The sequence below is a fragment of the Petromyzon marinus genome, chromosome 2 (assembly GCF_048934315.1).
Source record: "Petromyzon marinus isolate PM22_M1 ecotype Great Lakes invasive population chromosome 2, UKy_Petmar_22M1.pri1.0, whole genome shotgun sequence".
NCBI lineage: Eukaryota > Metazoa > Chordata > Hyperoartia > Petromyzontiformes > Petromyzontidae > Petromyzon > Petromyzon marinus.
Window position 1 is genome coordinate 22,162,414 of NC_133668.1, and position 27,436 is coordinate 22,189,849.

Genomic DNA, 27,436 nt, shown 5'->3' on the forward strand with positions numbered 1-27,436 from the left:
CTAATAAAACGAAGACATTTCTAGATAAATCCGCACACCGGTAACCAGTTATATATATTGCTTTTTCATGCGTTTACCACTCACACACCCCCCCCCCCCCAGGTTTTATCAACTCTGGCCCAAAAACGCCACCAAAGTGCGCAGACAGAATGAGATCAGTAAGGAGGTTGCACTGCACGGAAAGTTCACCCTGGGGAAACTGACGTATGTCGGACATTTACCTCCCACCCACCCACCCCATCCTCTTTCCTCACTCTCCCCTCCACCAAACTCCAGGGGCAAAAGGACCGAGGGCTCAGTTGCAGCCAGGATAACAGCTCCGCAGCACGCCGCCCCAACGCAGAGACACAGGGCGCACTCCAGGCGGTAGGGAAACCCTCCTTTTGGACGCCATCCGACCCCTCTCCTCCCCACGTGAGTATCGATTGGTGCGGTGTGACCGTCACAGGGCATGGAGATTTGCATTGCCCCCGTCAGTGAGCGAGTCTCTCTGTCGTTTTGTGTGGGTGGTTTGGTCAAATGAATTAACGCGTGCTGTCAAATACACAATGGTTTAGAAGGGGGGGGGGGGGCTTCCACAAATGATAATGATTTCGATGGTAAAGTTTGTAGGTGGGTATAGGAGATGCTGCTTTAGTTTACCTGTATTTTATTTACGCGTTTGATTTTACTCTCCCTTGGCGTAATGCGTGCAAACACACCTGTGTGTGTAAGTATGTGTTCATTCACACTTTAGTTGTCGAAAGAGGAAAGATCTGGGTCTTTATATCATTGAGTAGCATTAACTAACCGTACTGCATTAAAACGTTGCTCTCTGACAATACATTGTCGATATGTATGAACCTCATGGCGGGTCCCCGGGGTCCCGAATAAACGGAAGTCAAAATCGTAATGAGTTAATTTCTTCTGCGGCGACTCCGTCCCACCGCGCACATAAACGCCGCGATCCACCTGGCGCAGGTCATTCTGTTGTCATGTCACGTCCAAGCGTAGCACACGAGGACGAATGCGCAGAAGCGCTGAACAAGCGAATTGCACTCCATGCTCGGGTATATGGTCAGGATCATAACAAGTCTTATCCAAAGCTGCTTAAACTGCCTACGCGACTTTAAGTCCTTTATTTGTCATAACGGTATGCATAACACAGTGAAACTGCTCACTTGATGATTATTTGTGACCTACGAATGTCTGCAGCCAGGATCAATCGATGACAATCCTATTACCTGCAGACATTTATCAGATGAGATGCGTTGCACCGTTAATTCCTCCTGTTTGATAATTTTATTACTTCTCTTGTCCGTATGCATCTTTGCAGAAAGGGGTTTTTTTGCGGTTAAGCCATAGTCCCCACATACCGCTCGTATCAATGCGGATAAGAGGAGCGGTGACCCACTACTCTGTAGAGTAACATTGGTATAAACGCTTGTTACAATATGAACAGCGCATTGAAAACGCGTACTATTTTATGTACTGTTTACAAAGTGTGTTCACAAATCCACACTGAGAAACGCGATGATTGACAGAGGGGTGTAAATGATTTTTTTCTATAGTGTATTTAAATAGAGGTGCTTCAGGTAAGTGGTTTTCAGTTTTAAACAAGACAACACTTGCCACCATCCTTCAAACCCATTGGTGAAAAAGAGCAACGTTTTTGTTTACATTATAATGTAATGTTTACATTATATATAATACGTAATATAATGTTTACATTATAATAGAATGTTTATGCGAGAGCCGGGGGCTTATGAGACCCCGGGGTCTCGCCATAAGGTCAATTTTATATTAGTCTTATACAACCAGGCTGTTCTTAGAAATGAGATAACGAATCTCAATTGTCTCTCACCTGGCTAAAATGCATCAATCACCATTGCACATAAGATATCTTGGGTTTTGTAATGTATTTTATAAGGTTGTATAATATGCAGTATATATATGAGGCTATACACCCTAAGGAGATTGAGTTACCTATTGCAGACCACACTATAAAGCATCATATATTGTTATTATTACATAGGGGTGGCTCAGTGGCGCTATTTTAACCGAACGACCTGAGTGAATTCTGGTCTCGGCTGACATCAGTGGCGAGAAATCGCCCCGAAGTCGGCCAACCAGTTAGGTTACCGCTCACGGCAAAGACCAGTGACGATTGTCTGAATCGGTTCTGGCATCGCCTAGGTCGATCACTGTTGTTGCACTGTTTTTATGGCTTTATTTTGGTGATTTTGAAAACGTTTTGGTTTAGCCATGTTTGTGTTTGTTGCAGTACAGAGTTAGCCTGATAACTTTAATCTAAATTGTCTCATGGTTGTTCTTGTTTGACTTGCATCCCGCTGGGATTTTTGCACACAGCGTTGAGATGCGGTGGTTTTTATCTGGAAGATTTTGCTGTTTTTTTTTTCCCTGGATTTTTCTGTTAGCGTGTAGTCACTTTAAGATGTTTTCTTGTTCATGGTTTTGTTTTGTTGCGGTTGCACCCGAGTCAAGAGCCGCGTGGCTCACAGGGCTCTATACCTAATGAATGAAACTGAAATGAAATATCTGAACCAGTTCTCACCCCCTACCCCCCTCCACCAACTCGCACTGACCCTGGTGGTGAAGTATGGAAATCACACCCCGTGACTACAGGCAGGCCTTCACCCAGCAGTGGCTCGACAAGGAGGTGTACATCAAGACTTATTCATTATATAGTACTGCAGTACATTGGTGGTCTTTTGGTATCACAGTCCTATCTATTGTGTTGTGAGTTCAATGGGCAAAGTATTGTCTGTGTGAACTTGTATGTATCATTGTTACTATACGTGTGGATTACACGTGTATAGGAAGGTAACGTGCATGTTAGCTGCGTCATGATATGCACTCAATAGTGAACTGCACGTGGAAATCAACACGTTGTCAAGTGTTTGTGTTAAATCAAATTTTTGATAAAGTTCAATAGTCTGCACATTCACATTGCAAATTGATACAATCTGCCCAACTACTATATTTTCTCAAGCTATATATGTACATGCTTGTCTCGGTAAGCTGCCCAGTGTGTTCTGAAAATGATTCACAGTATATATCGTATATCGATGAGATATTTAGTTGTTGCGTTGAACACAACAACACTCCGTGACACGTACATGGGGTTAGTGAATAGCAATCAATATAAAGACACGTCGATGGGGGGGAAATACACTTCCTGTCCATTAAAATAAAAACTGTATTCAATCAAAGGCAGCGGTACCAGTGTATGTCGCTGTGTTTTGCTGGATTTCCCTTGTTAGTCAGCCATCAAAATCTGTTGGGGAAAAAAATGCAGCACATGCGTGTATTTAATTTTGTTTTTATATGAACCAAACAATACCACGTTCCATATATGGTACACGCTCATTTTGTTGTGTTTACATGTAGCAAATACTGTTATGTTAGTTTTAGTTAACTAAAACTTTAACATTTATTTTTAAGGCCTTGGAGCGGACATATTTAAAGCCACGTACAACCTATAATACTTTTTCACTCTTCATAAATACCCATTTTGCATGTGGGAAGAAACCCAGATCACTTGGAGAAGTCAACAAGTATGAGGTGATTTATAGTACGTGATCCGCATAGATGGATCCATAAGTATATTTTCTGTACTACAGTCTACTAGCCATCAGACAGCCATGGGTTACAGACAGGGCTTCATTAATCACTTACTTTGCTTTTCATGTCGCTGGTAGACTGTAGAATGGTTTGTAACTAGGAACCACAGCCATAGCAATAAGTATACTGGATGTGGTGTGCTGGATGCGGACATCTTTCCAGGTCGCCAACGCAGAATACAATCGGGCTGGAATTAAGCCCTCATTTCGGAGTTTCACAAATCCCGTGTAACCCACCAACCCTTGCGTATGAAACATGACTATTTCCCAAACATCGCCTAATATATATTTTTCCCTTTGGAGAGTGTTAGTGACACACGTGTTGAGTTTTTCGTTATTTGCGCTTGGGCATCACTGCCAACGCAGCATATCCAACTAACTTGCCATAAAAGTGCAAGTATATACAGTAGGCAAGGCACCGCATGAGGTTGATCATGAATTATACTGCACAGCCAAACTTCTGTCAGCAGCCTCTGCTCGTGTGCCTCCCAGAGGGACGTGCATGGCTAGCGAGCCCCTCCAGGTGTCTCACTTATTTTTGCCGGCCAGGACCGTGGGCCGCTTTTGGAACGCACAATGTTTCCCGGTTGACGTCGACATTATCAGTAAAACGTCGAGAGGAACAATACGAGGCATGGTCCAAGCAGAGGTTAGGAAGCCGACATGTTAAACACGAGCCACGCCGACTATTCCCAGCATTGCAGTAGCAGTCGGGCACAAACCCAGTTCATGGAAAGGGCGCGATCTAAATCCAAAAATGGAATAGAATGGAGACAGAGCTACCTGTTCTGTATTTTAATTTCTCACCATTTGCCACGTGTGGTTAATTCAGGGCAGAAGCTTGATGTTTATTGGTGAAAGTCTGGTGGGGGGGGGGGGGGAAACGATAACGCAAAGAGCAGACAACATTGTCTCCCTAAACACGACTCAGGATTTATCACCGACTCAAAACATTTGAGTGGCATCATCCCATATCCATCTAACAAAGGAGACGACTAAAATAACAATAACAGTGGTTGAGACTGCTTATGTTTGGAAGACCAAGATGTTTACAAAACCCTCAGCCACTTAGCTTGAACATATGATGCATATGATGCATCGTTAGATGCCTTGGGGGCACGTGCTATTAGTTAGGACCTAAAACATCTGACACTACACATAGTGAAGGCAAGGAGAATTGGTGAGGTGTGGTAACATCAACGGCTTTGGCAATGATGAAATATTGATCTTGACTACACATGGTGAATTGGTTTGGTCAGAACCACAACAGGATGCTCTCCTATTTAAAACCCAAGTCAAGTTGTTGAAAGGACTATCACAAAGGTATGTGCGGTTATGGTCATGAAGCCACATTATAAGGCAGATAAGCGCTCATATAGGACGCCACGGGATGCGAGATGTTAACTACTTTGCCTGGTATACAGGAAGTCGTGGGTTCAATCCCAACCTTGACGCCGGTATATTTGGAGTTTGGATGTTCTCCCCGTGGTTGCGTGTATTTTTTCTTCGGCTCCTCCGTTTTTTATATCCATATTCAGAAGCATGCGTTTGGATTATTTGGCTGCTAGACATTTCCACGCGATAGGCCACTTCGTTGAGCTATCATTTGTGGCCAGGTCGCTTCTGAAAAAAGAGCTATACAATGTAGCTCAGTGGGCCTTACGTAGTAAAATAAAACGTTTAGTTTTAGGTTGTGTTTTGTAAAGACACACGTGTAACTAAACACCAATCATAACAATACCATTATAATACAATTATAACATTGGCTGGCAATACAAGCCAAATATCCATTGTTAGCTTATATCCCATGTGTCTCAGCTTAATTACCACTGTGTTGGCTAATGTCCTGGATATCCGCAGTTAAAGTACAAAGGTTTCACAAGCTCACAGCTCCCTGCTACATGATGTGTGCATTGCTTGGTCAACCACAATGTTCTGTGAAATTACTTGGGAGAAAATAAAAATGAATGTAATGCCCTGTCAACACATGATATCCATTTATATAATGAGTCTCTAATATCTTTTACACTTTCACTTGTCATGCCACAGTGTTGTCTTATGGTGGCCCAATTGCATAACAATATTATTCTTACGTACGTATGTACGTTGAACTTCTTTCGCACCGTACATAGCCAACTGTGCACGGGAAAAGTACATCAAACTAAACACAAAAAGCAGTTCTAAAGAAGTTAATGTACACCACTGTCATGGGGATTATTTTACCAAAATTCACTACGCTAGTCAATACGGTTTCGTGCCAGGAGCGTTGATACAGTATAACAATGCATTTTACGAAAACTAAACTTTTTAAACATTTTACCAGGTAAAGGCCCATTGAGCTACGTAGCTGTTTTTCAGACGCGACCTGGCCACAAATTATAGCTCAACAAAGTGGCTTATCATCATGTGGAAATGTATCGCAGCCAAATACTCTAAATGCGTGATGTTGATTCTAAATGTGGAGGGGAAAACCGGAGTACCCAGAGAAACATCCACACGAATACGGGGAGAGCGACACGCAAACTCCGAATATACAGCAGGCAGCAGGGTCTGAATCGAACCCACGACCTCCTGTATACCAGGCGAGGTAGTTAATATCTCATCACCGCGGTGCCCTATTTTTCCACTGCCCACAACGTAGCCCCGCAGTCTCTCACACCTGTTATGCATGGTGGTCACCTATCAAAACACTATCTAGGCCCAATTCTGGGTGATACTTTCCTTTGTTAAACACGTAGAATGCTTATGGTATACTGCATGGCTTAAATCTTGTTATCTTTCAAAATCTTCCACCATGTCAAATCCTCAAGTTAATATTACGTGATGTATTATTATGGCTTACTTGTATGGATGCTGGCAACAGCTAATTTAATCTCAGATAGCTGGTGGATGCCTTCAGTCAAGTTGGATGTAAAGCGTGCAAAATTAATTTAGCGTTTTATTCGAAATAGAACAAAAAAAAGCCTAACCTGAATGAATAGCAGAGATGTATACTTGTTAACCGCACACACACAGCTAACCCAGGTAGCTGCCCTCCCTGGGAGGGAACAAATAAAAAACAGACGCTCTTGTGGAGCATGTATTTGGCCCAGTCGATGGCTGGTTAACCATGGCAGAGCAATTCACTAAGCCACCGAGTGAATTTCCCCGAGGGTTTTTATGATCTCCTGCTTCAAAACACATCAAACAGGCTCTTAAAGCACTACGAGATTTTACACTTCAAGGCATTACTGTACTTATGGAACTATCCAGCTAAATTGAACTGTTTGTATTATAATACATCAAAATAGTTGGCCACAAAACACTCTGTCCACTGAATGTTGCGCAAATCAATGTGTACGGCTTTCTGCAATCAAAAACGAGGCCATGAAATTTGGACATTTTTGTTGTAATTCAGTTTGGATCATTAGGTTAATGTACGCATAACCACGACTATTTTTTTTTCTGACAACAAATGGCACAACAATGTACGAGGGGCTGTAAAATGACCGAGCTGAACATTCGCGGATGCTGCAATTTATTGAAAATGCTTTGGCAGAGTTTTACATTCTTCCGTCAATTAAGCTTCTGTTCTCAAGCAATGTCAACACTGCCGAATGTGGTCCTATATCCTCTTTGTACATATGAAAAGGTACCATTCGAGTATGTTGTGACTTAGCCACTGTTCGTGTATTTTAACCAAATGTCAAAACTCACCAGTCAACCATCAACAATACCACTTACAATACTCCGTGAATTTCAACAGTTTCTATTGTGTACGGTGGACAATATAAACAATGAATATATACTTATAATACTGCACATTATTTAACCAGGATGAAACCCTTGAGATTCGTATCCTGTGTCTCACAGGGTGCTGAAATATGAAAACAGGATGCAGTCCGCATTAATTATTCAAAACAAGAATGTTATGCAATATAGACAAGCCAACGTGATTGTCAAAACTGGAGATGTTATCCTGAATGTTGCTTTCTTAGTATGTTATGAATGTTGTCTTACAGGCAAGAAAGGAGCTATTAATCCAGCCTGGGATGATTTTATCCAACATTAAAATAAATAAATATTAAAATTATTATTATTCGCAGTCTATTTCTTGTTTAAGAAATTCAACGAAACCTGAACGGCTATTGTATTTTAAAAGAGTGGAAAATTAAATCCCAATGGCTTGATGGTCATGCACAGTATTGTTTTATAATATATTTTTTACTGCCTATTGTACACCTGTTTATAACGCAGCTAATGGTAATAACATTACCGCTGCTTGTCAAGCCAAGAGTGGTTGTCCTATGGATAGACTGGCCCTGCCATATGAATGTGGAGCATTAACCGCTGAGCCACATCTCCACCGGTGGACATCAATGCAGCCCAATGTTTCTTCTAGATTTGAAGTTTTCGTGACTGCAAGGATCCATACTCTTTGGTTCTTTCGGTAAAGCGATTGTTTTTTCGCTGTGGATGTCCCCACCTGATGACGGACGCTTGTGTTGCGCCCGAAACGTCGTGATTTAATTTAGTTGTTTTCATTTTTGTTTTATTTTATTTAATTCTTACCTACGTGACTTTACCGAGAGAACCAGAGAGTATGAGCCCAATGTTTATTTGAACACGGAGGCACTTCAACTTTTGACTGTATTCATATTCATGTTTTTCTTTTAGTAAATCGCATCTTCCAACACAATGGGACTTTCTCCAATAATATTTTTGGGGGAAATAGCTGGGACTCCACGGCTGTGGTTCAGTAGGAGTGGCCTAGCTTTGTTGGGACCGGAATTGCTGTCGCTGGCGGGGGGACAGGCTGACATCCATAAAAGATGTTTCACACGCTCGCACTTGCAGCTGCACCATTGTCCCCATGCCGTATCCTAAAAATGGGCCCTGTTCCCCAGCTGTCTTCCTGTTGTATACATGACTTCACCGAGGCTCAATGCAGTGAGTGCAGGTGTAAACAGTTGAACGTTCTATTTTGGTGAACTTTAAAAAAAAAATCATCTTTCTTCCAAAAATGAATGGACGTTCTATCTTTCGTCCAGTATGTTGTCAAGCGTGGTTGCGCCTGTAATCCAACGACTTGTAGGTTGGGTTGGTGGGTCATGCAGAGATGTGTGCGATGCCCACCTGCTGGGCAATGAAGGCAGTTGAGTAAGTCGGTTGTGGATCTATCGTATTTGTGAAATTTCAGTGTTACCTCATTTTAATGGCTTCCAGCTTCTACCCACACGCAATCGTTTATAGAATATATACTAGACAACTGTTCCCAGAGTCCTTCTGAAAAAAAGAACCGTGTGAATCAATGAGGCTTTGATGTGTAAATAGTTATTATAGTACATATTTCAAACTTATAATCAAGTGGCAATATATAATTACGGTTCACCAAAATGTAGAAAGGAATGTTGGCTTATTTCAGGTCACACACACTTTGACGATTCTGGATCCACGTGGCACGGAAAACACACTTCAATCATCATCTCCAACTGTTTCAGTTTTGACCGCAGTTTAATTTTTTTTCAAAATTGTGATTCGTGTTTCCCCCCCCCCAACCTTTGTCTTGCCCTCCCAAACTCAACTCCAGAGTCACCATACAGCAACACTCCGCTGCGATGTGTTTTGTTTGCCCGCAGAAAGATGGAGAGCGCAGGGACCCCAGGAGCTTTGCTCCTCACCTTGGTCTACAGCCTCGCCCAGGTGAGTGCGAGGCTCCATGCACCACATCCGGCTGTGATGATAGCCCACGCGCAAAAGCATTGCTTGGGTATTTTTTTTTTAACGGAAAATTGCTGTAAAGATACTGATCCATGGGTTGCCATTGTGCAGCCACAGAGGGAGTATGGATGAATTTCATTATAAGCCGTAGTACCACTTCATACGTTGGCCTCCAAATCTAAATACAGTATTATCATGTGTTAAATGTTATTCGTGCATATGTAATTTCCCCATGTACATTGTCTGCATATGCGTATGCATGCACGTAAAATTGATTTTGTTTTAATCCGATGGACAAAATATCATGACTAACTTATGAATGAAAAAAAAATGATATCATTAATAGGTAGAAATTTTAATTGTCGTTTGAAATGTGAACATCTCCGCAATAACAAAATACCTAACATTTCTATAGTAATATAATAATGTATATGTGAAGAAATACTCTTGGCAGTATGTACACTCTGGGCTTTTTGGTTTGCACTTGCCACTGGAACGAGTGGCTTACCTGGAGGAGCTATAACTGCGTGTTCATCCCCGTTCAAGACTTAGGTATCTCATTGCCGAGACCTGACAGACCCTTTTGGGGTGCACCTTTAGGATGCAGGAGGTGGTCACTTACCCAACGGTCTGGGAGCAAGGATTACATTCAAAATATGAGCAAGAGCCTTTACCCTACAATATTTGGAACAATCTGGCCCCGAGGGAACTTCGTAAATAAAAGTAATATCTCGGTGCTCAAAACATTCGTTAACACTGGCGGGGCTGATTTAGTTGCAGGAATAACATATTCCACTGTTGACTTTATACGAAGAATACTCATTTGAACATCCTCGGATAAAGATTTGAACTCGCATACTTCCGCTGGTAGGGCAAACGTTGTAACCGCAGTATTGCTCGGCTGGTAATATCAGCAATACCGTAGTAACTGTTTGGACCGGGGTCGACTTTCACGCAAATCCCTCTCAAATAAATTAGTAAACAGGGAATCGTACGAGCCGCCAAACGTTCAAAAGATGGTCCACCGTATTGCACGCTTTCAGACGCGCTTCTGCAGCTGCCCGGAACGCCCTTACTTCCGATATTAGGAAGCAAAAATGGAGCTATGCACTTTAACAATCATCATCCAGATTGAAAACTCATTTCTTCAGAACTGCTTTTTTTAATTTTAAGTTTGCCGTCCTTCCCCAGCACCTCCAATTAGCACGGTTGGCTACGTAGGGTGCGTGAAAGCAGCTCAACCAATGTGCACATTCCACACAATTTAATTTGACGAGTCGATTTTGCCTCGGTTCAGCTGCCCAGGCACGTGGACGCAGAGGATATTCTTCGTGCGCAGTACGACTGCTACAACAAGATCATGAGCGACCCCCCACACGCAGACGGTGAGATGAGATGAATACATTCACGTGCAAGTCAAAGTATCTTCTAGTTCAGATGAGCAGATGGTGGTGCTGATTTCTGTTGTTAGCCCCACACCAATGTTTGCCGAATCAGCCAGTCAAAGCCTAGGATGGGATACTGTATTATTTTTGATATTGTGGTGTGCTTAAATGTATCCAGGGATTTGAATTAGTTGGTGTGGTTATGTATTATTATTATGATGTTCAATTCATTTCAAAGAGTCGCTGCTTCAACGGTTGATTCAAGTGCGGAGAGAGTGGTTTGTTGCCGTGAAACAAAGACTGCCACGTAACTCGTGTACACAAGTGTGTGCGTGTGTACGTATGCATGTGTTTATATGCATGTGTGTGGATGCATATGCAGTGTGTGTTTGTATAAATATTTGTTTGCACGAGTTTTAAAAGGGCCGATTTGATGTTTTGGAAAGCCAAAAATCAACAGGCAGTGTCTTTCCCCATTATCATTTAAAAAACATACGAATGTAATTTTTTTCGACAAATTTTTTTGCAAAAAAAAGTGTGTCGACCTTTCCTTTACCAAGTCGGAAGAATCGTCACGGTCATGCGTTTCGACCGATTCATCCCATGCAAATATTGCCCAGGGTCTCGTCAACATCATTCAGAACTTAATGATATAAACCGTACATATAAGGTCCCCTTAGTTGTTACCTGATCAATTTTGTAAGACTGTTGTTATTTGTGACTATGGGGTACTAGTGAGGATATAAACGAACAGATTCATTCATTTGAATGTTGTTGTTGTTGTTCTGTACGCATTTTAAATAAAGTCGATGTGCCCCAAGCTGAAATAAGCATTGGATGGTGATCACGAGGTAGTGGTGGAGCATTCACGTTCCTACGGCATGGACTCGTCTATCCATCAAGTGGTCCTCACGTGTACTGTTAAAAATTCGGTCATAGTCCCTATGATCACTGTTACATTGCATTTATGGCTTCATTTTGGTGATTTCGAAAACGTTTATTGGTTTGACCATGTTTGTTTATTGTAGTACGGAGTTAGACTGATGGCCTTAATCTTAGTTGTCTTGTGGTTGTTGTTGTTGTTGGACTTGCATCCCACTGGGATTTTTTGCACACAGCGTTGGTGTACGGTGCTTTTATAAGGAATATTTTGCTGTTTTTTTTTCCTGGATTTTCTGTTTGCACAGTCACAAAGTCACTTTAAGATGTTTTCTTGTTCGTGTTTTTGTTTTTTTGTTTGTTGTGGTTGCACCCGATTCAAGAGCCGAATGGCTCACAGGGCTCTATACCAAATAAATGAACTAACTAAATGAACTAAATGAAATGAACTCACCAGGAGCCTTCTGCCCACGTACGTGGGACGGGTGGATGTGCTGGGACGACACTCCCGAGGGGACGATGGCCTCACAATTCTGCCCTCCATACTTCAAGGACTTTGACACCTTTGGTGAGAAGGGACCGTTCATCGTCGTGGCGGTGTTGTGAAGCGGAGATGCACGTGCTGCAGAACCATTTGAAGGCTCGGTGCGTCCACGTGTCTTGCTCAATGTGCTGCTTCGCTGTACTCAAACGTGCATCATTATCCCGGTCCAGAGAAAGTTACGAAGATCTGCAACGCCAGCGGAGCATGGTTTCGCCACCCAGAGAGCCAGAGGACATGGTCCAACTACACGCTGTGCAATGCCTTCACCGAGAAGAGAGCACAGGTAAGGCCGCCGGGCCTGTAGCGGAGTGCGCCAACCACTGCGCTACTGCCCTTCACACGCACACTCGAATACAAATATCCCACATTTAGGCTATAGCAAGCGGCCCGTGTGAAGTTCTGTTTGCGAGCGCCTATTTTAGTACTGCAGAAACTTGACCGTTTACTTGCATACACAATAACCGCCGTTCTCCACGAAGTAGCAGGGATGCCACCATGGTGCTTGTGCCGGGCTTAGGTGCACTTTGAGGCCACGTGCAGTGTTGAAGGCTCGTTGACAGGATGTCACGGGACAGACCAAGGTGTGTTTTGGGTTAACTACTACTCACGCTCAAACGTAATGTGCAGCCACACACCATCATATATACACAAAGGACACACGCACACACCAACTCACGTAGACCAGAGAGCATGTACCCACTTCGTCACATGCACACAGATGAAGCACCCACACAAGACAAATAACCCAGATTTATCCTCATTCATTACAGGAAAACAACCACCCACCTCTCAAAGGCCGTTTTTGTGGCACCAAACCAAATACTAGTGTATTTATGCTGCATATCTTGAGAATAGTCAAAGGTCAGGTTTAAATACCTTTGTCCACAGATACAAATGCTGTGTGCACAGTGATGGGCAGTTTGTCCCATCCCTGAAAAGTCTTCACTTTCGATGCCAGGTGCTGCCAATACAGGGATGCTGAAAGTTCACCATACTTAAAATAAATTAAACCTATTCACTTCTCTGGTGGCAGGCATGCTCCAGTGACGAGAGTTAGCACACTGGTCTTGTAAACCAGAGGTGACTGGTTCTATCTCCTGGCGTCACAGTTCAAATACAGGGTGCAAGTGTATGACATTATCCTGCCCTTGATGTCCACGCAGCAGTACAAGCGGACACACGAGTTAGTGAATCAGCAAATCATGTGCGGTGGGATAAAGTGTGGGTTTCTCCCACCTCTTCCAAGACATCTGGCCACTGTAGATGAGTTGGTTAAATACCCTCTGGAGGGGCTTTCGAGAACTCCATGTATGCATGCTGGTTGAACCTTTCTCACCGTATGCAGCCAAACTGTGCTAATCAGAGGTTCGGGGTAGGTGGGTGTGGGGGGGAAGAGGGAGAACACAAACTAAAACACAAAAAGCGATTTCAAAGAAATTACTTTTCAATCTAGGATTTAAAAGTGTGTAGCTCCCGTGGCTTGGAGACACTTTCTCCAGCAGCAGGATGAGAAAGGTATTGCAAATGCTGCGCCTTCACCATACTTCACCTCACTTGCAGAGGGGTTTTGCCTGTTCTCACGCTGTACCGTGTGGTGTGTGTGTGCGTGCATGTGTGCGTGTGTGCGTGTTCCCGCGTGTCCACAACCCTGAAGACCACGCTGAACATGTATTACTTGGCGGTCATCGGCCACGGCCTATCCATCGTCTCCCTGCTCTTCTCCCTCCTCATCTTCTTCTACTTCAAGTGAGGAGCGCTGCCCCCTGTGCCCACCAGCCAAAGCGATGGAGATCCCCGCTTGGCCTCGCAGGGTGTGACGTGGGCAGGCGATGGTCGTCGAGCCTCACTGCTCAAGCTGGCGTGGGGTTCTTGCTCATCCCTGTTGGCGGGCCTGAGCTAATCGCTTGAATTCCACATTCCTATGCTGGGAATTTGGCATGTAATCCGTTTATAATCCTGCGGCGAGAGTTGACTAATTCGTCACGGCTCTGCGTCACGATTCGATTCAAGAATCGAATGCTTTTTTCGTCTTTGTACAGTCGGGTTCATATTCATGCTTGTTCCTCCTGTAACGTTTGCACAGTTTTGCTCACTTTATTAGCCCAAAATGCATGGAGGACTCAGTTATTTCATACCGTACGTAGCCAACTGTACTCATGGGAGGTGCAACATGTAACATAGGTATGTAATTTGCATTAATAACACATTTCCACACAAACCGTTCAATGCATCTATTGCGAGCGTGCTCCATGATTATTGGAACCCCGTCTATTTTCAATAGTGGCGTAGTGGTGCGCATTTCAAAAGCCTTGGGGGGGGGGGGGGAATTGTGGTCTGCGTTGACCCCTGGCTGACATTTAAACGTTTCAATTGTGAGTCTAGCGGTTTTGCCACAGCATGTTCAAGCCAGACATGGCGTGTCTGGCAGCCCCTCTCTCCCCACAACTTGCACGCACATAAAATTTGGACACGTCTATATATATTAAAAAAAACACCACCCATGAAAACCATGCATTCATACGGAGGCTCTTAAAAAGGCAATAGCAAGTAGAGGCTGCGTTGGTCGACGTTCCCCCATGGTGGGCTGCCCCCCCCCCCCCCCCTCTGGTGTGTCGTGCAGGAGCCTCAGCTGTCAGAGGATCACGCTGCACAAGAACCTCTTCAGCTCCTACTTGCTCAATTCGGTGGTCACCATCATCCTGCTGTCTATGGTGGTGACCAGCAAGTCCTTCATATCCTCCAACCCCGTAAGTGACGCACGCCCCCGGCACGTATACGGGTTTGGGTTAAGGACGTCCGTTTCGCCCGGGATGGTTTGCCTAAATGGCGACAGGACAAAACGCGTAATGAGGGAGGTAGGCCCGCGAGAAGGTTACCGCATTCCACTCAAATCGCACCCCAAAGGCTGGTTTGTAACCATAAACAGCATCGGAACACGAACAGGCCGCTGCGAATAGAAAATTGAAGACAAAAGCCACGGTGTTGCTACTGCGGTCATGCAATCCTAACTGTGGACCATGTATAGTAAACCGCTGTGGTCTGCGCTCCTTCAACAGAGGAATAGCAAACACCACACGCACTCTCTTCTGAAGCCCCTCTCGTACCCAGCAGACCTCGATATTGGCATTTCACTGCTGGGCAAATTGCCAGCCACAAGAACAGAAGAATAGCGAAACCCTCTTTTCTCCTCCCCTGTAATTTCAATCTAGTGCAATTCCTTGGCTTGTGTTGCTTCCTCAAGTATGTGGCAACACTCAGAAGTGCAAGAAGCAGGCGGGGGGTGGGGGTGGGGGGGGTGGTGAATAAACTACATGATCTCACATTCTATATTTCACGGATTGTTTCCGTATGCATGTTAGTGTTAATAACTTATCCACGGTGTTAGCTATGATAAATAAATGTACCAATGTACACCAATGCCAAATGAGCACGGTTCCGTGCTCATTTCCGTTACGGGTCCTGAGCCGGTGGTGGAAAAATCCATTTTACAAGGGTGGGAACCAATGCTTACACACATGAAAACCCACGGTTGACTTCCCTCAACGTGTTATTTACAACCGAATGATTATTGTAGTTTAGTTCCATATTTAAACGAGCATTTCCAAATGTAAAGCTGCCGAGGAAAAGAAGTTCTGCAAACTCATTGGTTCTGCAAACTCATTGGTTTCAAATTAAGCAACCATTGGAAAGATGTTCTAAATCGAACCAAACATTAAACTAATTTTCAATGGTACAGTATATTTTTCAAGTAGTGGTACCCCAAACTTTCGCAGCTCTTAAAAATTCCCTTTTCACACCATCAATAGGTAAACTCCCCCTCCCCCCACCCCCGTGCCAACCGGCATGTGCACCCGCACGTACACCACCTCTATGCTAAGTCGGCCAATCAAATGCTAATTTTTATGCTAATTCCTTTGTCAAGGCACCTTGTTTGCTCACACACAGCTTAAAGGTCGCGGTCTGAGCGTGGCTGTGTTTCACTCCAGCGCTGTCCTCGAGACAGCCTGATCCCTTCACCTGATGAAGGCCGCTTGTGTTGTGGCCAAAACGTCGTGATTTTTGTTTTATTTTTTACCTACGTGGCTTTACCGAATAGAACCAAAGAGTATGGATCCTTGCAGTCACGAAAGCTTCAAATCTAGAATTCATTGCATTTAATCGCGAGCGTGTCCTACAACTTGTGGAACTCGGTCTACCCTCAACAAAATCGCCAAAATAACTTCCCGCAAAGCGGTGCGCGCATTTTATCCGCCCTGGAGCAATGCTGGGCTGCGTTGACCATCGACTGGGATTCCACGTGGAAATTCTCAGAACTGAAGTCCCAACAATCGATACGGAGCCGTGCGGACCAGTCCGCCTCGAATTAAAGTAAATATTACAAAATCCAAGACTCCTCTGTTTACCACCGCACCCGACATGCCTTCGCCTCGCTTAAGTGTGCAACTGCTCCACCCGTTCCTTCCTTCCTTCCTTCCCCTGTAACTCCATCTCGACCAACATCTCACCAACCAAATAAACCTCCATTACGCTCTCTGTAAACATTTTTTAAATATACATTCTCTTTTTTTGTTACATCTCACAATATTGCCCGCGCGCGGTGGACACGAGCGCCTGTAACGATCAGAGACAGAGTTGAATCCTGCAACGAACGAGCCGCCTGGTGTGCGACACTCACCTGGAAGGCACCGCAAGGTTTCCCACGTTTTCTGCGTGGAGTTGTGAGCATCATCCCCCCACTGTGAATGGGTTTTCCTTAACGTACTTTCATTGCCTACGGACACACAAAAAAAGAGAAATTGGTTAAAACGTCCCAAAAAGCAGTACCATCCTTGGAATACGTTATCACCGAGGCCTTCCTTTGACAAGTGAAGTGCTGCACTGCACGACACGTGACAATTCTCGCAGTGACCCCTCCTCCGAGTTCCCCAATGCACTCCGTCCCATCGGTGCGCCGTCGCGAGTCGTCGCGTGCCAACCGTGCCCCTCTCCGTCACCCCCCCCCCCACCCCGCCCCACTGCAGGTGGGCTGCAGGGTGGTGCAGTTCCTGCACCAGTACCTCATGGGGTGCAACTACTTCTGGATGCTGTGCGAGGGCATCCACCTGCACACGCTCGTTGTCGTCGCCGTCTTTGCGGAGGAGCAGGAGCTTGTGTGGTACTACCTGCTCGGCTGGGGTGAGCATGGCCCAGGCACGCGAGGCCCCCGCGCTTGGCCTCAAGGCATGCGTTCCGTGCGCTGGTCGCGTCCGCGTGTTGCGCAAAAGCAAAAAAAAAAATCTGCGAGGCCGCGTGTTTTAAAAACTACTATCAAACTACAATCGCGTTTATTTTACCAGGTGAAACCCACAGAGCTGTATAGATATTTTGCAGAAGCGTACTGGCCACAGATGATCGCTCAACAAAGTGGCTTATCACGAGGAAATGCGGAGCAGCCAAATACTCTAAACGCGTGATGTCAATTCTACTTCGAGGGAAAAAACTGGAGGACCCGGAGAAAAATCCACAGGTCACGGGCAGAGGAGACACGCAAACTCCACATATACAGGCGTCAGAGTTGGGATCGAACCCACGGCCTCCTGCATTACAGGCGGGCGAGTTAACACAGCTGGTTCGTGCACTGCTGAGATAGCTGGTCACACACGAAACACGTCACCTCTTGCAAACGGGACTACGGTAATCCTGGTCCAATGAGTTATCGCCTGGTTAAAACAATACGCAGTGTGATAACCAGGTGCAGTGTATGATTAGCAGGTGTGTGGCGATTTGCATGGTGGCAACATTAATGCGCTTTAATTCTCAACCTCCGATTAGCTCAGCACTGTGAATAGAGAATACTAACATATGTTTATGTAATTGCAGAGTCCCTGACCTTTGAAAAGCACGCTTGTACAAACCATGAGACTATCAGACGCGTTTGACTCGTGTGCAAACGGACAGTCGGAAGACGTGTGTGGAAGTACCGGTCAGTGTGGCGTTAAATGCTTAACAATGAATAGTCCTTGAAAAAAAGAGAGCACGCACAAAGTTGACAAAAACCGTAATCGAACCCCTTCCACAGGTTTCCCGTTCATCCCAGCCATCCTGCATACCATCAGCAGGACCCTCTACTACGACGATGAGTGAGTGCGATGTGCCACATTTGATTACCACACACCAAAACAAAAAAGTCAAAGCCATCCCGGAATCATGCATGGAATCACAATCAGCAGGCGAAAAGCGTGCTGGGTTTTTTTTTTGCTGGCTATAGCCATTCAACAGGTCACAGGGCAGCATTGCTCATCTTGATTTGGAAGCTTTCGTGACTGCAGGAATCCATGCTCTCTCTGGTTCTTTCGGTTAAAGTCACGTAGGTAAGCATTGTTAATGTTTTCACCGAATAATGCGCTCACCAAAATTAAAATCCCATTCGATTATTCCAAGTGACATTTGATCAGCTCGAGGTGCTGTCGTGGCGTCGTGGTTCACACACTGGATTTACAATCGAGTCGTCGCCGGTTCCAGCCGATCTCCTGGCACCAAAAGTTGAGGCAGTGGGGCACGTTTCTTAAACTCCCACCACCTCTGCCCACCCAGCATTACAAATGGCTACACCTCGTTAGTCAGTCACAGCAGGTCACGCATCAGAAATCAGAAAGGGGGGTTTTATTCGCCATGAAAGTTCACACAGACACGGAATTTCCTTTGGCAGGATGGTGCATACATTCAACATATAGGAATCTAAAATCTTAAATAAGTGGTAAACAAGTCTTACTATAATAAGGGTTCAAAGTCTAACTAACACCAAGGGGCTAAAGTATATAAAATTGAATGAATATCGAAGATAAAATAGCTATAAGATACAATCTAAAAATAAAAAAATACAAATAGGGTAACATAGTTAATATTGACAAGGTGTCATTTTGTAGGTAAAAATGTTAAAGTCAGTGTAAGCCCCTTGGCCTTGTTTAATAGGCCAGCAGCAGATTGGGAAGAAACTGTTTTTGTGTTATTGTGTTGGGGTAAAGTCCTCCCACCTCTTCTAAGATGGAAAAGTAGGCCAAAACACTCTCGCTCTCGCTGGGTGCAGCGGAGTGGAGGGCTGCGCTTCAACCGATGCGATCAGCTGCTCCGTGCTGCACGTCACACGAAGGCCACGCTTGAACGGGAGGACTCTCTGTGGCCCGGGGGGCTTTGGGGGGCACAGTGGCCACATCACAGCCACAGACAGCACTCGGGAGGGAGTGTAGGAGCCCGTGTGTCGGTCCTGCCTGTGACCGTTACATTAATAACCGCTGCTATCGGGAGGAAAAAAAAATAATGTTAAACGCGTGCATCCGTGATCCCGTCAATCAGGCACCTCTGAAATAACAACCCCGAGAACCAAAGCCCTGAGCCAGCACAGATACCCAGCCCTTCCTGTTTGGCAGCCTGGGCGTAGCCCGTTTCCACAGAGCCTGGAGAGCGTGTTGTGAAAGTGACCGAATCCTGCGATGGGTGCTCCGACCATATACCACTGGTCGACGATGCAGCTTCTATTACTACAGTTACAGAAGAATAGAGACTTTGGATGTATCAATCATCTAAAAATCACAGTCGCATCTCAAGATGTTCTACAATGGAACAGTGGGGAATGGGCTCGGTGGGGTGGGAGGGGGAGGAAGATCAGGAAGGGGGTGGATGTGATACATTATCGGTTTCAAACACAAATAAGGATGTTGAGATTAATACGCCCACACATGCAATGCACGTGCCTACACACGCGTGCGCTTATTCTGCAAACGTTACTCATTCTTGTAAACGTACAGAAATAGCTGAGATTTTTTTTTTTACATAGACTATGGCCATTACCACCTAGCCAAAAAAACTCCTGCAATCGTCAACTTGAAGTGTAATTTCCAAAGGCCCAAAATGCACGTATTAAAATCTTGCTGAACGAGTCGTTTTTTTTCAGTCAAATAAAAAAAATGTTTGCAGGTTCTCATCCAGTTTATACAGTTTATCAAAAGGGTTGCAGTTTATTTTCCCTTTGAAGCTAATACTAAACCACAGACACCCGATTTGTAATTCCTCGTGATATTTCATGTTCGTGACGCGAGTCACACGTTCGTGAAAATGGCTTTTCCACTTTTGTGGGGGGGGGGGGGGGGGGGAAACCCCCATGTGGCAGAAAACTTGAAACATACGTCAACTCTTCGACAAAGTGAGGAAAGGAGGTTTTTTTTTAGCATCAAGCATGCTTAGTACATCTGCCGCTTTCCCGACCACCCCACGTGTTCAGAAAAAAAAATGTTCACCCTTCCCAATAGAGTCCCAACAATAAGCTCTTTAAATACAGGACGCACACCAACCTCCAATGCCAGGCATGTTTAATTGTTAGAATGTCTCATACACCGAATTTTTTTTTTAAAGTCGGCCTGTCGACGACATTCCAAGCAACATTGTAATTATTGATGTGCCCAAATGGGTCGTTAAAAACCTCAATCGTTCGACAGCTATATATATAAAAAACCCGTTAAATTGTCACTTACAACATGGAAAATAAAATTCAGGAAGTCTCCCCGAATTCCTGGATTAAATATTTTGACATCATGGATCTTGTCCCAATGATGTCCGACGTACTTCCAAACGAAATGGCATCTTTAATTGCCAAATTTGGTTTAGACAATTGTTATTGAATTTACCAGCAAGCCTTATCGACTATAAATGGCACGTAAATGCTTGAGGCGACAATTGTATTTGTTTGTGTGTGGCGGAGGAGGCGCATAACGACACCAATTCGGCCAAATGATTGTGGCCCAAACCAAAAAAAAATAAACTTTTAATCAAAACAGACTCGGCAGGTCTAGTTTCAAATAGATTTCGAGGACAGTGTAGGAATGCCAATTTGGTTTGACGAAGTGTTCGTGTTCACTACAACAGTACACCGCAATTTTACACACGGCTGCTTACATTTGTATTAGCACGATGGTAAGCAAGCCAAGGATTGAGCAGAAATTCCTGCATCTGGCTACACCATGGTATCCGCACATTACGACTGGTTGGGGGAACAGAAAAAAAGCTACTAAAGTTTTGCGCATGCCGTGCGATGTCACAGCCTGGAGTAGCACGTCGTTTGTGCCACCCCGATCTCGTTGGGACTCCCCATCTGTGCAGGTATTATTGCGGTGCTGTGCGTGTGCGCTTGTGCTGTAGCAAATGCCATATGTGTGTGCATGCTGTGTGTGTGTGTGCGCGCACAGCTGTTGGATCAGCTCTGAAACCAGTCTGCTGTACATTCTGCACGGGACCTTCGTGACAGCACTGGTGGTGAGGAACGCTCACATATGCATAGACCCCCCCCCCCCCCCCCCCGTATCGCCTTAACAGACTGTAGGAGCAAGTGCTGTTAGCGAGCACCTATAAAGGCCGGCATAGCATACGAGGAGGTGGAGGGCCAGCAATACATCCAGGGGAAGTCCAGGACAAGTTCTGACACCACTTGCCACCGATATTTGTCATCAAACACAACCTATCAGGTTACAGCGCAGTACGCCAACCACCGTGCCACCACTCCCCACAACACATGCACGTTCAGTTGGACACACAGACACTTAAACCATTTCTACAAAGGGACATACACTTACCTTGAACAAGGTATACGCCCAGTTCATGTACTATGTTCCTTATGAGACCTTGTGGTTTTGATATCCTAATAAATTATATTTGTCGCAGGCAATTTCAGAGCCACCTTCCCCCCACACGGCCACGATGCCAGCTACGAGGCCTTTTCTCCCCGTACTGCCCTTGTATGCCCTACCCTTCGCATTTGATGTGTATATATATGCTGCATAAATACTCAGGGCCCAGATGATTCAGCCAACCGTGTCTGATTGCCTATCTCGCCACACAATGGGCATGGTCGTAAATGGACAAGCGTGCAAGTACTGCCATCGGGGATGTCTTCATCATTCCCAACACAATGGGTTACATCCCGATCGGGATGATGCGCACGTTCAGCCAATGGGTGCGTGAGCCACTTTGCTCCCTCCATTGACTGATGTCACGTGTGCGTCACTATAACCCCAACCCTCCCTCCAGGTTTCGCCACCCGTTTCCAATGTGCCCCAGCAAAAGTTACATTCATCCCGTGAAGGGAAAAGGTCAAATAAACCCAAGTCCCCCTGGCTACTTCTGAACCCCACCTATACCCCCCCCCCCCCCCTCTATATTATCTAGTATCACACTGGGCATCATTTAACCACTGCATCTGCCTGTACTCAACGAACCGCATCACTTTAGAGAATTGGTAGAGATACACACAATCAAGATGGGGATAACTGAAACGCAGCCTAGTCTGGGATTTGAACCTCAAACCTGACGGTGCCATTATTTTGCCTCATGTCAAACCCACGTGGCCACTTTCCCATGCATTGTACTGTTGTTTGGTGTTTTGGTAATATCTCAGAGAAATTTTCAAGGTGCGTATGCGAATATGAAATTTGCTGCCTCGAGCTAAACAGACTGCTGGCCTATCTGTGTGGCGTTGGATTGTTCTCCCTTCATTCGTGGCAAGTTGTTTTTCTCCAGGCTCTCTGGTCACCTCCAATTCATGAATACATTCAAATAACAAAACATCCCCTCGCAATGCGGAGGCTCAAGTGAGGCCCTACCTCGGGTAAACAAAGACACTTCGAGTACTGCTGTTTAGGTTTTTTTGGTTGTTGCTGTTGTGCTGTGTGGCTCCACGTCCCCAAGAAGCTTCCAGCACACAGAGCGCTACGTGGAATGTACCCACACATCGGAGAGCTACGAAGAAGCGCACGAAGAGTTGATTTGAAGCTTTCGCGACTGCAGGAATCCACTTACCAATTGGTTCTTTCGGTAAAGCCGCCTAGGTAGAAAATCAAATAAAAGGGCTTTCTCACCTGATGACGGACCCTTGGTGTTGCGCCCGAAACGTCGTGATTTATTTTATTTTATACCCACGTGACTTTACCGAAAGAACCAAAGAGTGTGCATGAAGAGTGTAAAGTCATTTCTGCTTGCGGCAGCGTAAGCAGCTGCTGGCCTTACAAAACAAGTGTTATCTGTGATGAAATCCATCGCCCACACATCACTTGACGCCATTCCCAGAACGGCGTGTTCCCCGTGGCTCAAGGCTATTCTGACACTGCGGTGGCAATTTTTTTTTCCGCTGAGAAATGAACAACTCCCTCAGAGGAAATGCACCGTTGAGTGAAATTACTGCGTAAACATGAACTAAGGGCTTGGGATCGAAGTGGGTGGGTTGAGTCGTCTTTCGGGAGGCACTTAGGCTCTGGAGGCTGAGCAGGGAGGTCAAGGGTTGAGACTGGAGATTGAACGGTTTTTAATGACCGGGAAAAAAAATTGCTATGCCTGCTGCTGCAGTGTGGACATAACTCCGGGTTTCACTTTGTGGCAAGGCCTGTGGCCTTGGGGTAAAAAAAATAACATGTTCACTATTACAGCTGTTCTCAACTCCTGGTTTTATTAGAGGCTATGAGCATATTCTGGCAATTGGGGAATTGCACAACTGTTGAGTTAAGTTCTTCAAGTTCGCCTGTTTTTAAAGATTATTCATTTGTCCAAGAAGGCATCGCGTTCCCGGGTAAATAAGCCTCAACACGTTTTTTCAGGAGAGTTCTGCTCGGGTTATTTGGGCAATTAGTATATTTTTTTTAACGTGAAAGGAAACGCGTATGCCCATAAAAAAAACTACGAATGAAGCGGTAACCCTCAATCTCCACACAGAATGGTCAGCAACCTACTTGCCGCCACACTGCTTCCTAGAAACACCTCCCCATTGTCCCTGTAGGTGAGCGGACTGTCTCATGCACATTGATCTTTTAGTGGTGCACGGATCCCACCTTCCAGCTCCTGGATTCCCATGTGTGTGTTTCTTTGTCTTTCGTGGTAATTACCACTGCCTTTTAATGGGAAAAAAGTTATAATCCACAATCCATTATTAAATCGTTAAAATTTAGATAACGGTTAAAACTGCACGGTTAAAATGTTGGGCACATATTCCGCAAATACTTAAAAAAATTATTATAGAAAAACATCGGTGATCTTCAGCTGTGTCTAAGACCGAAACATTCAAAACAATTCGACCCGAGGTGTCGGAGAACGCCCGTGGCTCTCAAGGCCTCGATGCGACGCGCCGCACAAAACCACGGCACACACAGATGGACGAAGCTCATATGATAAAACATGTATACTGCCAAGCGTGAGTGTTCGTATAGTTTGATCGATCTCGCCGAAGCCGCTATCTGTAATTCGTTAAGATACGTATGTTCATGGACACCCTCCTCCATACAGGTTATTCACGTAATGGTACGCGATTGAAACCAAATCCCCGCGATTAGCTTTATGACTCGATTCTGTTTTTCTTGCTAATTCAAGCAATCGCATTTGCTTCCCTTAAGTCGGAGGCAGCTGATCAAGAAACGCACGATGGCTTCTCCCCCTGTGCTGCTCGTACATACAACACTGCACACGTGCGCGCGCGTTCGTCTTGTATGCGCGCGTGCGTAACTCTGTGCGCGTGCGTAACTCTGTGCGCGTGCGCGCGACCCTCGCCTGCCGCCGTCACAGGTGAACTTGTTCTTCCTGCTGAACATCGTGCGCGTGCTCCTGACCAAGTTGAGCGACACGCACCGCGCCGAGTCGCACATGTACATGAAGGCGGTGCGCGCCACCCTCATCCTCGTGCCGCTGCTCGGCATCCAGTACGTGTTGGTGCCCTGGCGTCCAGAGGGCCACGTCGCCGGAGAGATGTACGAGTCCATCATGCAGATCTTCGTGAACTACCAGGTAATGCGTCACATGTGCTTATCAAGGCGCTCGCCACCAATTAAGCGCGATACCTTGCCGATCTCGTCAGGGAGCGTGAACCATCATCGCGTGAACTCCGGTCATCCTCGCAGCAGCAGCTGGCTTTTGGCTGGCCAATCTGAACAGAGAGCGGTCACCATATAGCGTGCTTTCAGATGCCCTTCTTTGGCCGTCTTGAACGATCTTTCTTTCGATGTCAGGAAGCCACTAGAGCTGTAGGCACTTTTAAATCGTCGAGATTGAAAGCTCATTTATTTAGGACTGCGTTTTGCGTTTGGTTTGTTGTCCGACTACCACGGTTGGCTACGTAAAGTGCGAAAAGAAGTTCAACATGCGTGCATAGAGCAACAACGGCCTCCCGGGATGTGTGAACCATTAGTGGACTGCAAGGCAGTCTTGTTGCAGAATCCGAATTGGTTTGCCGCAAAAGACCAGATTTGTTTTACTGCATGCTGAGTTCTGGAACACTCTGAGGCAATGGTCATTGAGTCCAAAGATGCCCAGACGTCGTTGTCTCGCCAGAGTTGTTTGAACATTGCAACAAGGTTCTCACCTACGGCTGTGTCTATCTTTAGGGGAGACCCCCCCATGACCGGTTTCCAATGTCACTCGCCACTGATGTCTGCCATGGAGGGGAATCAAACTCGGATCGCCAGTTTCGACGTGCTGTGTACTGTCTGTATGAGTGCTGTTTGTGAGCACGGCACATGAGGCGGGGGATGTGACTGGAGCCACGCCTGTCCACATTTGTCTCCCCGGCTAGTGCTCGATGTTTGCTCACCGTTTAAGATTCGAATTAAGGCTGAGTCGACCTAGAGGAGGCCCAGTACTGCTTCAGTTATATTTGACGGGATAATAAAGAGCCGATATATATTTTTTTATGATGATGATTTGACGTTTCCCTACTGAACCATGGTGAAAACTGTCCGTCTGAGAATCAATTTAATGGGCTTCAAGCTATTGTTAATAAAAAAAACGCCCGTTAGCGTGCGTCTCAATTGTGCTATTGCCCTGTGGACCGTGGCATCGTGCCGGCAATAAAACCAGAAGTTGATGCCGCACAACTACTTCTGGAACTAGGCCACTTTGCCCAACAGCATATGTTTTTTCTTTGTGAAAATGGTTTGTCACGTATCAGTCATCCAATAAATCCTATACGTGAACATTATCTGTCGGAAATAAGCAAAGTTAAATTCACGGAAGGTATCATCATCATCTCTGCACGTAATAATACTAGATTATATCTGAGCCCTAATGAATTATTACGGTCATTTGGATGGGTAAAAAAAAGTTAATTTAACACGTAGGCTTTCACGACCAATATCATCCATAATAGCGGTTTTTTGGGTTAGATCGCGTAAATATATAAATGTGTCGTTAAAACCCACCACCACCCGACACAGCCAACTAGTAAGGGTTGTCACGTAAACAGAACATGCCAATTCGTCACTAGTACAGCAGCACACCGCTGTGTTGGAGAGCCAAGCCACAACATTTACAATCTGAGTACCACTAGCTCGCTGTAATTACTGGCGAAACGTCGTACTCAGATTGTACATGTTGTGGTTTGGCTGTGCCGGGTGGTGGCGGGTTTGACGACACATTTATATATTTATGCGATCTAACCCCAAAAAAAACCTCTGTTATGAGTAAAAAGTTAACGAAGAAGTGGTGGGAAACGTTCAGGAGAATCAAAGTCGAATGAGAGCAATTCAAGGCCGACACGCGGATTTGGAATAATGTGAGAAAAGGGTCACTTGTTGAAGGAAACTCGAGCAGGAATGATCGTGGGGAAGAGATAACAGAAAGAAAGCATTGCTTGATATAAATCATAATATTCTTGGTTACTTCGGCAAAGTCACGTAGAAGGGAAACAATAAAATAATAAAAATGTTAAACAATAAAATTCTCACGACGTTTCGACTGCAACACAAGCAATCGTCATAATAATAGGCGGCGATGATTGCTTGTGTTGCAGTCGAAACGTCGTGAGAATTTTATTGTTTTATATTTTTATTATTTTATTGTTTCCCTTCTACGTGGTGACTTTACCGAAAGAACCAAGAATATGAATCCCTACAGTCACGAAAGCTTTAAATCAAAATAAATCATAATGTGAAGAGAAAAGCACAAGGTTCAGTTAGGACGGATGGAACTTGGACCAATTTACCTGCCCTCATACATGAAACACAAGTGAAAGAACAATTACATTTGGGCAGCCGCCCCCATTACCCATCGATGCAGCCAATGTCACCTATAGCTTTTTTTTTTGGCGATTTCGAAAACGTTTTGGTTTAGCCAGATTTGTTTGTTGTAGTATACAGAGTTAGACTGATAACTTTCATCTAAATTGTCTTATGGTTGTTATTGTTTGACTTGCATCCCACTGGGATTTTTGTACACAGCATTGATATACGGTGCTTTTTCTGGCTTTTTCTGTTTGCGCGTAGTCACTTTGAGATGTTTTCTTGTTCATGTTTTTGTTTTGTTGC

The 27,436-nt window shown here is 45.0% G+C and overlaps 1 protein-coding gene and 1 long non-coding RNA gene across 2 annotated transcripts in view; one reads left to right on the plus strand and one right to left on the minus strand.

Moving 5' to 3' along the window:
• The first annotated feature begins 255 nt into the window (after positions 1–255).
• Positions 256–27,436, plus strand: part of LOC116944972 (calcitonin gene-related peptide type 1 receptor-like) — a 35,193-nt gene continuing 8,012 nt past the window's right edge. Inside the window, exons 1-11 of the mRNA XM_032958978.2 lie at positions 256–414; positions 9,242–9,305; positions 10,621–10,708; positions 12,045–12,155; positions 12,302–12,414; positions 13,786–13,877; positions 14,752–14,878; positions 17,153–17,306; positions 18,190–18,250; positions 21,350–21,416; positions 24,705–24,923. Coding sequence (XP_032814869.1) covers positions 9,246–9,305; positions 10,621–10,708; positions 12,045–12,155; positions 12,302–12,414; positions 13,786–13,877; positions 14,752–14,878; positions 17,153–17,306; positions 18,190–18,250; positions 21,350–21,416; positions 24,705–24,923 — 1,092 coding nt within the window. The 5' untranslated portion in view covers positions 256–414; positions 9,242–9,245. The remainder of the gene's footprint in view (positions 415–9,241; positions 9,306–10,620; positions 10,709–12,044; positions 12,156–12,301; positions 12,415–13,785; positions 13,878–14,751; positions 14,879–17,152; positions 17,307–18,189; positions 18,251–21,349; positions 21,417–24,704; positions 24,924–27,436) is intronic.
• LOC116944985 (uncharacterized) lies at positions 14,201–22,023 on the minus strand. Its single transcript, XR_004403185.2, has 3 exons — positions 21,734–22,023; positions 16,807–16,902; positions 14,201–14,950 (listed from the first exon to the last, which is right to left on the minus strand). It is a non-coding gene; the product is annotated as an uncharacterized LOC116944985 (long non-coding RNA).